The sequence below is a fragment of the Dipteris shenzhenensis genome, chromosome 5 (genome assembly GCF_047967505.1).
Source record: "Dipteris shenzhenensis isolate YYH24624 ecotype China chromosome 5, Dip_SZ_1.0, whole genome shotgun sequence".
Classification (NCBI taxonomy): Eukaryota; Viridiplantae; Streptophyta; class Polypodiopsida; order Gleicheniales; family Dipteridaceae; genus Dipteris; species Dipteris shenzhenensis.
In genome coordinates this window covers 51638565-51651405 of record NC_141600.1, presented here as the reverse complement: position 1 = coordinate 51651405, position 12841 = coordinate 51638565, and the positions used below count along the sequence as shown (strand labels likewise).

Sequence of the window (12841 nt, the reverse complement as noted above, 5' to 3'; positions counted from 1 at the left end):
CTGCAAATTTTGAATGGAATGTTCATCAGTTGGACATTAAAATAGCTTTTCTTAATGGAGACTTGTTAGAAGAGGTTTATGTCAAGCAACCTCTGGGCTTTGAAATTTCAGGAAATGCACATCAGGTATGCAAGCTGAATAAAGCTTTGTATGTGCTGAAACAAGCCCCACGTGCATGGTATGCAAAAATTGATGCCTTTCTAACCAGCAAGGGGCTGCACATTAGTTCAACTGAGAGCACCCTCTACATCAAGAAGGAAGGGGGGGATATTTTGGTCATCATTCTTTATGTAGATGACATGATGCTCACTGGATCAAATGAGGAAGTAATTGCAGATTTCAAAGTCCAATTGAAAGCTACATTTGATATGTCAGACTTGGGCTTGTTACATTTCTATTTGGGGATCGAGTTTATTCAAGAGAAGTCCAAGTATGTTCAAAAGCTCTTGGACAGATTCAACATGCATGATTGCAAGCCTATGTCCACTCCCATGGAGCCAGGGCTGAAGCTTACAATGCATGATGCAGGTGAATCAATTGATGTCACACTCTATAGCCAGGCTGTTGGATGCCTTATTTATCTCTGCAATACACGATCTGATATTCAGTTTTCAGTTTCTCAGGTGAGCAGGTATATGCACAGCCCAAAGATTATGCATTGGCAGGCTGTAAAACGCATCTTCCGTTACTTACAAGGTACAAAGTCTTTTGGCTGGATGTTTCCCAGGGGGGGTGAGTTGCAGATGCATGGTTACAGTGACTCAGATTGGGTTGGAGACTATGATACTAGGTAGTCCACTAGTGGGAATTCTTTTGTTTTAGGACATGCTTGTATTTCTTGGTTGAGCAAGAAACAATCTACAGTGGCTACCTCCTCATGTGAAGCTGAGTACAGGGCAGCTTTCACAGCGACAGTTGAATGTGTTTGGCTGTGTCGTTTGTTTGCTGATCTTCGTCTTTCATTGGAGGGTTCTCACTGATAGTCAGAGTGCTATAGCAATGGCAAAGAATCCTGTGTTTCATGCTCGCACAAAGCACATTGAGGTTCACTATCGCTATGTCAAAGAGAAGTTGCATGTAGGAGAGATCAATATGATCTATGTGTCAATACATGACAACGTTGCAGACATCTTCACCAAAGCACTTCCACGTGAGAAGTTTGAGACATTTCGCAGTGCCCTGAACTTATCTTCTTTTGGTGATTGATCATTTCCTTGTACATGACATTGGCTTTGCAGGGGGGTGTTAGAATTATTATTATATTCTAGGCAATGACCGATGTAATGTAATAAGTAGGTTAGGGGCACTTTTCCCTCTTTAGAGGTTTTTTTGCCTAACCCCAGTTAGTTCACTAACTACGATTAGTGAAGGATAAGGTTTTGTCACTTAGACAAAACCTTTCCTTGCTTTGTATGTTCTACTTCTTATCTATTGCAACTTCGTTCAGCACTCTGTCTCTCCTACTCTCTCTTTCTCCATCAAGGGTTGCTTTTTGACTCCTTGCTCCGCCCAGCAGGGATGTATGGCAGTGCATGCTTGGGGCTATACTTGTTGGATATAGAGTGGGCCAGGGTGGAGCGGCTACAGGTTCTCATGTTATCACGGATGATCCGTGGTAATCTATCCGTTCCTCACCAGATCATTCGGGCGGAGTTTGGGTCACCCCCATTAGAGCTAGATGTTGCATTTCAGGTCATTACGTATCTGTACCGAGTAAGGGAGTATGGGGATTACACATCCGGGCGTAGCAGGATACCATGGCCAGTGCTGTCCTCCTCTATGGCACTTGCAGCAGGGGGAGACCAGAGGTGCTGGTATGCACGCATAGAGAGATGGGGGGAGACCCTTCAGTCCAAATATACATACACAAGGAGATGGGGAAGGGGAACGGTGACAAGGGAAAAACACAAAAGCAACTCAACTTGAAGAACTTCAACAAACGCAGCAACCAGAGCGGTTTGACAGTGGACAGCACCGTGGTCCAGAAGAAAGGGGCCCACTCGAAGCCCATGCCGCTCACCACAGCCTCGACCAGTATGATTACCACCACCACTTCGCCACCATCATCCGCATCCGCCTCATCATCTACGCCACCTCTCCCCTTTCCGTCTCCTGCATCATCATCACACGCCTCCTCCCCAGTAGCCCCATCAACCATGGCTCCACAATACTTCTCCCTCGTATCTCGTCTACCTCTCAGTTAGCCACCCTTCATCGCCTTGTCGGGCCTCGCTACTCCTACAAACCACTCCCCCATCCAGATCACATTGTTCCCACTCTCAGTATAGCCTCAGCAGCCCCCACCTTCATTCCAGCCCCTCTCGAGATCCAGTTCCCACCCGGACCAGGATATCTTAGGTCCCCACCAGATGCTTGGGACTCCCTATTGGCTGAGATACACAGCATCCGGGCCCGTTAGGCAGATCTGACACATTACGCTCAGGAGCAGGCCCGCTACACCCAAGAGCAGGCCTGCATTATACATGAGCAGGGCACCCTCTCTGACACGACATCACACAGCTCCGAGAGGAGCTCGGGACCCTGAGAGCAGCGCCTCGAGGGATCCCAGTCATAGAGGTGGAGGCACAGATAGCCACGATACAGTCGGCTATAGCAGAGACGACTAGATGGGTGGACGTGGCGAAACAGGTGCCCACAAAGGCAACCGTTTCAGTCGCCATACAGGAGCAGCAGCAGAGGGCTTTGAAGGCCCTCAACATTCGGATTCGAGGGATCACGCGAGACAACACCAGCACCACGACGACGCCCATGGAGGAGGCGGTCGCCTTTGTGACCACCACCATGGGGGTCCTCGACCACGGCATAGAGGGAGCATGGCATATTGGGAGAGACCCCGAGAGCAGCCCCTAGTCATTCACTTCAGAGATTCACATGCTCGACTAGCGACACTCCGACGTCGAGCCGCTCTACGAGAGCATCCCAACTGTCCATGGATGAGGATTTGACACCACTACAGATTGAGGAGCGACGAGTTCTTCTCCAACAGCGGGATGTTGCCCGCAAGGAGGGAAAATGGGCCATGGTCCGAGATGGTAGGTTGTTGACCGGCACCCGCCGTCGGGCTATGAGACTCAGGTTTCTGAGACCCGCCGTCTCGCCCTAGGGGGATGGGGGCTATGAGACTCAGGTTTCTGAGACCCTAGCCTGCACCATTTGGAAGTGTAATGGTACCTTATGGTCAGACTTAGGGAACTTCTCGGAATCTTACACAGGACGCGACATAGTCTTTTACACGGAGACACAGCAGAGCCCAGAGCGTCCACTAACGATAGTCAATGGCTACACATGGGAGTCAGCCTTCAGCGATGAGACGAGGGATAGAGGAGGAGTTCGAGGATCAAGCGGGGTTGCAGTATTGTACATGTCTTCTCTCGCTGGAGCTATCTCCGTTGAGAGGAAGGACGCACACTCTCGATTCATGTGGATCCGGATCCGACGCACGGCTACTCGTGACCTTTTCATAGCAGTATGCTACTTCCCGCCAGACACATCCCACTTCGCCAGAGTTGCGCAAGAGGAGGGTGAGACATCGCCATATGCACGATTACATCTGGATATCCTAGACACTTCAGCTCGTGGGGAAGTTCTCCTTGTGAGGGACGAGCACACGTCAGGCACCACTCCTAGACTTCCGAGACAACTCTATCATGCTACCAGACATGGACCTAGACGGAGCAGGTATGACCAGGATCTCATCGGACCGACACAAGCCTGTTACACCATATGGACATACACTCCTTGACGTGGGCAGGATGCATGATCTCATCATCTACAACGGGCTTGACCTATGGCCCTCTTCAGGTGGTTTTACTTGCTTCCCACATGGGGGGGGGGCACTAGTGTGGTAGATTACATCATGGGATCCCCTACCTTCACCTCACGTATCACCGACTTCACCGTACCACTACTCCCTCCAGGAGTTGATCACACATACCTATTCTTCACTAACACCACCTCACGCTTAGCCACACCACACACACCACATAGGATGCACGACACCTACCATGACATACACTTTGATCACAGCTTCTCTCCTATCTACTTTGGACGCCTAAATAGACTTCTAAACTACATTGATCACATACCACTCATAGAGGACCGTGCTGCCCTGATTAGCCGCACACTCCACGAGGCTGCCCTCCAAGTCTTTCCCCACACCACATGGTCCACTAGACCACCACCTCTTGGTTCTGTACCCTACAACAACTGGTATGATGCAGAGTCCAAGGCTTCTCGCCGACAACTCCGACTTGAAACCAGGTGTCATCTCCCGAACACACCAGACACGGTACACAAGTACCGACGTCTCGTACGTAGGAAGAAGCAGGCATTTCTTCGTCGAAATGAGGAGCAGCTGTTGAACATCTTGTATGGCAACAACTCTAAGGAATTTTGGCGGAGATTCCTTGAGTGTAGGTCTCCATCACCCCTCACCGACACTAGAGTTTGGCACACATATGCACGCCATCTTTATGATGTCCCACACCAGCCTACTCCAGATCTCACACACACCTTGCCCCTCCACTTGCACGTTGCTCCCCAGAGGGGGAGTCAAGGACGCGACATTGAAACTGCACAATGGCCGAGCTAAGGACCACGAGGGGCTATGCACTGCGTTTATCGCATATGGGATCGACACGTCAGCCCCGATCCTAGCAAAGCTATTCAATGACGTTGTTTGCCTTGGCTTCCCCCACACTTAGACACTCAACACCATCACCCCCATCCACAAGGCAGGGGATCCCATGAACCCGAGTAACTACAGGACTATCATGATTGGACATGTGATGTCCAAGATCTATGCAGTAGTATTGGATGTGTTGGTCAGCTTGTCCGCAGAGATGAGAGGGCTCAGAGCAGAGGGTCAGGCCGGTTTCAGGCGAGACCATGGGACTATGGATCACATACTCACACTCAGGAGTGTCATAGAGGAGGCCGGGCCAGGTCACGGAAGGAGAGGGTATATTGCTGCTTTGTGGATTTCCGCAAAGCCTTTGACACAATACCTCGAGCTCGACTCATCACATGCCTACAGGCACTGGGATTTGACGAGGAGATCATCTGGGCAGTCATGGCACTTTATGAGAGAGTCTCAGACAGGCGGAGGTTGGACAGATGATATCTTGAGCACCATAGGGGTCAAACAGGGTTGTCCCTTATCACCAACCTTGTTTGGCCTCTACATCGATGAGCTTGAGACTTTCATGGGGGCTTCCGGAGGGACCGGTTGCTCACTTGATGGGATCATCATTAGGATTCTTCTTTATGCAGATGATGTGGCACTCTTGTCGTCTACACCCAAGGGGCTCGAGCGACACCTGGATGCACTGCAGGCTTTTTGTTTATCCCATGATTTGGAGGTCAAGCTTGGCAAGACCAAGGTCATGATCTTTAACACCGCTCGAGTAGTCATGCACCGGGAGCAGTTCACTTTCGATGGGTCACCAGTTGAGATCGTATCCTCATACACTTACTTGGGAGTCATCTTCTCTAGCCCGATCTTCACGATGAGACCAGCGATGCAGGCCAGACTGAGCACGGGATATGCCTCATTGGCTCGGCTAGAGAGACAATGCTTCCACTCCCACTTCTAGGACCCTCGGACCAAGGCTCTTGGACCAAGGCTCTTCTCTTCGACTCCTTGGTCCGACCAGCCGGTATGTATGGCAGCCCTTGTTGGGGATCTGACATGTCAGATATAGAGTGGACACGGATGGAGCGTATGCAAATCCTTATGCTCTCACGGATGATCCTGGGGAAACCATCTGTACCACATGATATTAGTCAGGCCGAGTTTGGTGCTTCTCCACTCAAGCTACATGCCGCCTTTCAGACCATCGCATATCTACACCTGGTTAGATCATATGGGGACTGCACATCAGGGAGACAGAGGTTGCCATGGTTGGCTCTCGATTCCTCCATGAGGTTGGCAGCAGAGGGAGACGAGCGAGGTTGGTATGCACGGACTCACAGATGGTTTGTGAGACTGGGGTTTCACATCGATAGGATACCTCCTTTTTAGTACAGTTTGGATGCCCCTTGGTACTCCCACCCACCATCCCGATCGGGCCACACACCAACCAGGTCATTCGAGAGGATCTCGTGCAGCTACACACTTTTAGGACTTGGTTGGAGCCGAGGGAGCTTCGAGTGAAGCTGAGCTTCTACAGAGATCACTGTCTTCGTATTTCAGAGGAGGGATTCATCACACCACCGGGGTACACTGAGCTACACATGCCTCACTCACTATGGATCTCCATCGGACAGTTTCGGATATCATCGCTCTGCCTCCGCATAGAGAGCGGCAGAGCAGAGGGGATCCCTAGGGAGCATCACATATGCACATTGTGCGACTGTCAGGAGGTTGAGTCGGAGGAGCATTTTATTTTCAGGTGCCCAGTGTACTACAAGATCCGAGGTCGCTACCACTGTCTGTTTAGAGACGCCTTGGGGGCCCTTTCCAGATTCCTCGCCTTTCCAGATCAGAGATGCCTTGTGGCGTTCATTCACAAGGGGGTCCGACACAGAGAGTACTTACTCAGGCGACGGGGCTTGGCCACACCACCAGACACCTCTCAGAGCAAGATCACAGAGTTCTTCCCATCGAGTGATATTGATTGTCCAGTCTCTAGCCGCAGACATGACAGAGACCTCGACCTGACGACCGCAGCATGACACATGAGGCATCGAGGGGACACACAGATCACTCTGGGGGACCTCCTGTCACTGTTTAGACCCGGGATACGTCCCACGGGAGTCACGGTGGCTCTGGTTTTGAGTTGAGCCTCCTCTAGGAGACCGAGACGCACGGCATCCCTTGATAGACGCCAGCGTCCCATCACCGGCTATGCACCAGCCAAGGCGACATGACATACGGAGGATTCATAGTCTTTTTCCTTTTCATTGTCACACCCATATGTATTTGACTATGTATGATCAGACTTGGGACTCAGCACGGGTGATGATGCTCGTTTAGTAGCTCCACCCTTACTGTGGTTTGTATCAGGTTTTCTTTTAGTCTCATAGACCCATCGGTCTTCCGAAGACTCTAATAAAATTTCTTTCTTTCTCTCTCTCTCTCTCTCTCTCTCTCTCTCTCTCTCTCTCATTCATTTCCTCTGCACTTCTCACATGGTATCAGAGCCACGATTGGCTTGAGACCCGAGGAGTGGAGGGATATTTTATACTACGAGTTTGAGTGAGTAATATCATATCAATGTGAGTTCAAGTTAAGCATAAGTCCAGTATTACATATATAGTTTTCCGCTTATGTTGGAAATAATGGACAGATGTGATATTCAGGTCTGACAGCTGTTAGATCGAGTGACATTGCTGCTTCATTTATGGAGAACTTAAAGCTTCATGTCACGAGGTTATGGTCTGGGGTACTGGATAGTTGTATCGCTCTTGAAAGGTGCTGTTCCAATCCATTAATCTGTTATACCATGTCTGAAAACAGCTTTATCATCTGGTTGAATAGTAGCAGACCTGACCAAGACGTGGAATGCTGAAAACACAGGAAAATGCCATATGTGACAATGCGATCTATCTATGACCATCCTTCAGTTCAGATATGCTTCTCGACTATTTTATTGTCTGATGCACAAGCAATTGCCGAAGTCCTTGTAAATTCAACTACATTGGCACATTCCACTGCAGAGCAGGATAATTCCTCGTACAAGCTGGTAACGGTTTCCAACATGATGCGAATATTAACTGCAAAAGATGAAAATCAACTTATTTTTGAACTATGGGCAAAGAGCTTGGTTAATCGAGTTCACACCCTACTTCCTGATCAGGTAAGATCTAATTTTTTGGTGAGTTTTATCTTTTGAATCTTAATGGACATCCATGGAAGGTATAATCTGCATGGCTAGTTTTCAATAGTTTAAATATATTACATGCCTAGTCTTGATCTCATCTATGATTTGAGTTGAATGTAGGTTCTTTCAACCATGCTTCAATATCTCAGAAAGTGCTGCTGTTACTTTATGTCATTGATGGAAGGGTGACATTGTTTAAAGTTCTGCCATCAGTGGCCACTAAAGACCACACCAATGTATACAGAGGTCATTACAAGTTCAGGGATGGTTGTTTCTGCAGGCATATCCTATGATCTTTGCCGTCAAAAAACTTTTGGAAGTAAGTTCTGGAGATATTGACTGTGCTTCGTCCGCAGTAAGTTCTGGAGATATTGACTGTGCTTCGTCCACACCCTCAAGATTAATGGAAGCAAGAAGCCAATGTGATATGGAGTTGTGGATGCCTTTTCAGCATTTTCTTGTACGGGCCTTAAATAATCAGTGGCTGCATCTACTCTCATTGCTACACTGGGATAAAGCTTGGGAAATGAAATTGTTGGTGCTGCGTATTCTTCAGGCTTTATCTCAAGACAAATCTTCTCATTACCAGGAAGTTGTGAGTCGGCTGAAGGTTTGTAGCTAACACAAGCTATAATATTCTACATTGACTGAATTGTATTACTTTTTTTTGGGTGATGATAAGCAGATAGCTCCCAAAACAGACTGTTCCTCCCCCCTTGCCACCTCTCCTTTTTTATCTAGGGTGGAACAGTAGTCAGCTTATGTGGTAATGGCCAGGTCTATGTTTGATTTAATAGCTTCAAATGTGGTACTTCACTCCTGCCTTCTTCTGTAATGTTGGCCCTGGGTCTTGCCGTTCTGTAGCATTTTCTGTATGACCAGATTTCTGATTTCTTATCTATCCTCTGGGATATCAGCAGCCGGTATTTCCACTGTTCCATCTATTTAGCCCCTTCTCTGTGCCACCTTGTGGTTCTTGTGGCCTCCATGGATCTTGCTTGCATTTATCTTTTGAGCTTGTTGAGGTAGGCCATGTACATCATAATGCCTCCTCATGAGGTAACATCCCTGTCTCTGCAAGCGGGATAGGGCCTCGATAGTTCGGGTGCCTAAGCTAGGCAACCATAGAGCACTACCATTTGTACGAGCATGGTGTACAGAAACTTCTCATCTCCCAGCCCCAGAGATGTGCCTTCTTGCATTGTTTTTTAAGCTTATAATGTTTTCAACCCTCCCATGACTCTCCTTTCCATGCACTAATTCCACCTATAGTTGTCCCCAAACTCAAGTCTGAGGTGGTTGATTCCAAGGGTTCCTCTTCAAACACGAAGGCCATGAATTTAGTTTTGGCAATTTTTACTTGCATTTCTGAGTGTTTGCAGAATTTGCCGAATGCATCTAGGTGTGCCTGCATATCTTTTTGTCCTTTGCAAAGGGGACCACATCATCTGCGTAAATGAGTAGGAGTAGGGCATAGCCCGCAATCTGGACTGCCCCTTCATTGTGGGCTCTCATCCATTCTTCCAATTCATCAATGAACAATCTGAACAGGGTTGGTGAGAGAGGGCAGCCTTGCTTGACCCCAAGGTTAGTGCTTATGGTTACCTTCCCTTGGTTGTAGGTGCCACCAGCTAGTGATTGTCCGGTTCGGCTAGCACCTTCTCATATAGTCTAAGCGTGGCTTCTCTTGAGTGCTTGGGAGACTTGCAGCTTTTCTAGTCTTTCCCAGAGTTTTTTGCGTGGTATTGTGTCGAATGCCTACGTGAAGGCCACAAACAACAGTACATGGCTTTCTTCTTATGTTTGACCCCCTCTATTGCACCCCTTATGGTGACCAAATGGTCCATTGCTGATGTTTGGGCCGGAATCTTGCCTAAGATAGAAAGAAAGAAAGATGTATTAACGTCCGCAGGAGGCCTCACGGACCAATGGGACAAAATGCACAAAAAGAAGACTCATACAAGCCTCAAGGGGCTGGAAAGAGAGAGAGAGAGAGAGAGAGAGAGAGAGAGAGAGTTTATTAGAGTCTACGGAAGACCAATGGGTCTATGAGACTGGTAGAAAACCTGATACAACAAGCAAAAAGGGTGGAGCTACTAAACGAGCATCTCACCGATGCTGAATGCCAAGTCCTAAGTGGTACACAGTCATATCATCATCCTCCTCCTCCTCATCATCATAATTACCATCATTAGGTCAATCATCATCATGTCAGGCTGGCTCTGGCCAATACAATATGACCCCATAGGGGTGTACATGTCAGGGAGGGCTCGAAGGTGGGGGGGGGGGGGGGGGGGGAGGCCGTTCTGATGTGTAGCTAATGATGGGGCGCTGGCAACTGTCTTTGGGCGCTGCCCATCTCAATCTTCTAGCAATGACTTTGTTCCTGACCAGGGCTACTGTGATCCCTGTGGGTTATGCCCAGCTGTCTCTGAACATGGATGGGAGGTCACCTAGTGTGATTTGCGTGTTCGTCCGCTATCGAGTATGGTGTGCCTCAGGCTCTGGACCTCTGTTGCGTGTTGGTGACTGTGTGGCCTGTGTAATTTGACTGGAAGAACTCTATGATCCTGCTCTGACAAGTCGACAGTGTGCCTGAGGCTTGTCTCTACATCCTAAGTGAATGCTCTCTGTGTTGAATTGCCTCATGGATGAAGGTAGCAAGCCACCCCTGGTCTGGGCATGAAAGAAGTGTGGAGAGGGGCCCAAAACCTTTCTTAAAGAGACAGTGATATTGACCACGAATCTCGTAGTACACACGGCATCTGATCGTGAAGTGTTTCTCATCCCCTTAGCTCGCTTGTTCTCAATACCGAGTCGATGCGATGAGACTTGAAATTGTCCGATGGAGACCCTCAGGGAATGCGGTAAGTGGATCTGAGTGTACTTTGGCGGGACAATGAAGCCCTCCTCAGAGATGCATAGGCAGTGGTCTCTATAGAAGCTGAGCTTCATTAGAAGCTACCTCAGCTCCAACCAGATTCCGAATGTGTGTGGTTGTAAGAGATCCTCTCGAATGACTTGGTTGACCTTGTGGTACCCGAGCGGGATAGATGGGGCATCTAAGCTGTACTGAAAGAAAGGTAATCTATCAATCTATCTATGTGGAGCCCCAATTTCTCGAACCACCTGCGTGTCTGTGCATACCAGCCTCTCTCATCCCCTCCATCCGCGAGGCCCAAGGACAAGGACAGAGCCAGCCATGGCAGCCTATGTCGCCTTGATGTGCAAGATCCGTACTGTTTGACGCGGTTTAGATAAGTGATGGTCTGTACTAGTGCATCTACCTGCAGTGGAGAAGCACCTAACTCGACCTAAATGATATGATGCGGCACTCATGGCTTTCCTCGGACCATCCGTGAGAGCAGGAGAATTTGTAGTCGCTCTACTCGAGTCCACTCCGTGTCGGAAAGGTCTGGCCCACAAAAAGGGCTACCATACATGCTTGATGGTCGGACCAAGGAGTCAAAGAGAAGAGCCTTGGTTCATGGGTCCTGGAAGTGTGAGTGGAAGCACTCTCTCTCCGATGGTAGCGAGCTGCTGGAGGTTGGCTATGAGAAGACAACACCGAGGTAGGTATATGAGAAGACAATCTGAATGATCCGTCGAATGTGAACTACTCCCTATGCATGGCATACTGCATCTACCTGCAGTGGAGAAGCACCTAACTAGACCTGAATGATATGATGCGGCACTCATGGCTTTCCTCGGACCATCCGTGAGAGCAGGAGAATCTATAGTTGCTCTACTCGAGCCCACTCCGTGTCTGAAAGGTCTAGCCCACAAAAAGGGCTACCATACATGCTTGATGGTCGGACCAAGGAGTCAAAGAGAAGAGCCTTGGTTCATGGGTCTTGGAAGTGTGAGTGGAAGCACTCTCTCTCCCATGGCAGCGAGCTGCTGGAGGTTGGCTATGAGAAGACAACACCCAGGTAGGTATATGAGAAGACAATCTCAACCAATGATCCGTCGAATGTGAACTGCTCCCTATGCATGGCTGCTCGAGTTGTGTTGAAGATCATAACCTTGGTCTTCCCAAGGTTGACCTTCAAATGGTGACTCATAGGAAGCGTGCAGTGCATCCAAATGTCTCTGGAGAACTGTGGTAGAGGAGGACATCAATACCATGTCATCTGCGTACAAGAGGATCTGAATCAAAGTATTGGCGAGAGAGCAACGAGCCCCCCCAGTGTTGGAAAGGTCACCTCTCCATATGTAAGCCCCCATATGATTTTAGAATGGGGGGGTGGATCTAGGTTGTGAGAGAAGGCCACATGGGCAGCACTATGGTTGCCATGGGGGCAGAGATCAGAGAAAGAAAAGGAAAGTATCTGGAGGAGCCATGGTGGCTGCAATAAATGGAGTATGTGGACAGAGAAATGGCGATGGACAATCAGCCTGGATCTGGCCTGTTGGAGGCAGATCTAGAGCAGCATCAGATGGCGGAGATACCAGAGTTCATAGGCGCCTTGATGACAACCTGACTAGCATGGGCTGTGGGCAGGCTGATAGGCTGCAACAGGCCCTGGAGATGGCACATCAAGCAGAGGGAGCCAGCAGGCTTGGTCGGCCAGTATTGGGGCTGGTAGGGCTGGTCAGAGCCAGCCTACCAAGCCTAGAAGATGGCAGGGCCAAGGGGGGCTGGACCCCAAATAATATGGAGGGCTTTATGCCCTGGAACAAAAGTCTTGAAGGGCAAGTGAAAGCCCTTATAGAGGGCCCTGGTTGGGCTGGTAGGGGCAGGCAACCAGATCGGTTTTTGGGGCAGACAAAGTCGGGTATTTCAGAGGGCTCTTGGAGCCTATAAAAGGAGAGGCCGTGGGCCTCATTTTGTATCCAGCAACTCAGCAAAATTGGAGCAGACAGGAGCAGCCAGAAGACACTTATTGGGCCTCATCCTGGAGGTGAATAAGAGTAGAAAGTGTGCTGCAGACTGAGCTCTCAAGGGCTGAACCTTGGCTGTCTCTCAGGGCAGCAAGGTGTTGTGATCTGGACGG

The 12841-nt window shown here is 49.1% G+C and overlaps 1 protein-coding gene across 4 annotated transcripts in view; it reads left to right on the top strand.

The window, feature by feature from the left end:
• Positions 1-12841, top strand: part of LOC147902168 (uncharacterized) — a 132189-nt gene that overhangs the window by 22089 nt on the left and 97259 nt on the right. For 2 of the 4 annotated variants that reach the window (XM_087374903.1, XM_087374901.1), the window contains exons 4-6: positions 7324-7435; positions 7541-7820; positions 8125-8454. In XM_087374903.1, coding sequence (XP_087231029.1) covers positions 7324-7435; positions 7541-7820; positions 8125-8454 — 722 coding nt within the window. The remainder of the gene's footprint in view (positions 1-7323; positions 7436-7540; positions 7821-8124; positions 8455-12841) is intronic. The other 2 variants (XM_087374905.1, XM_087374904.1) reach the window with 2 other exon arrangements.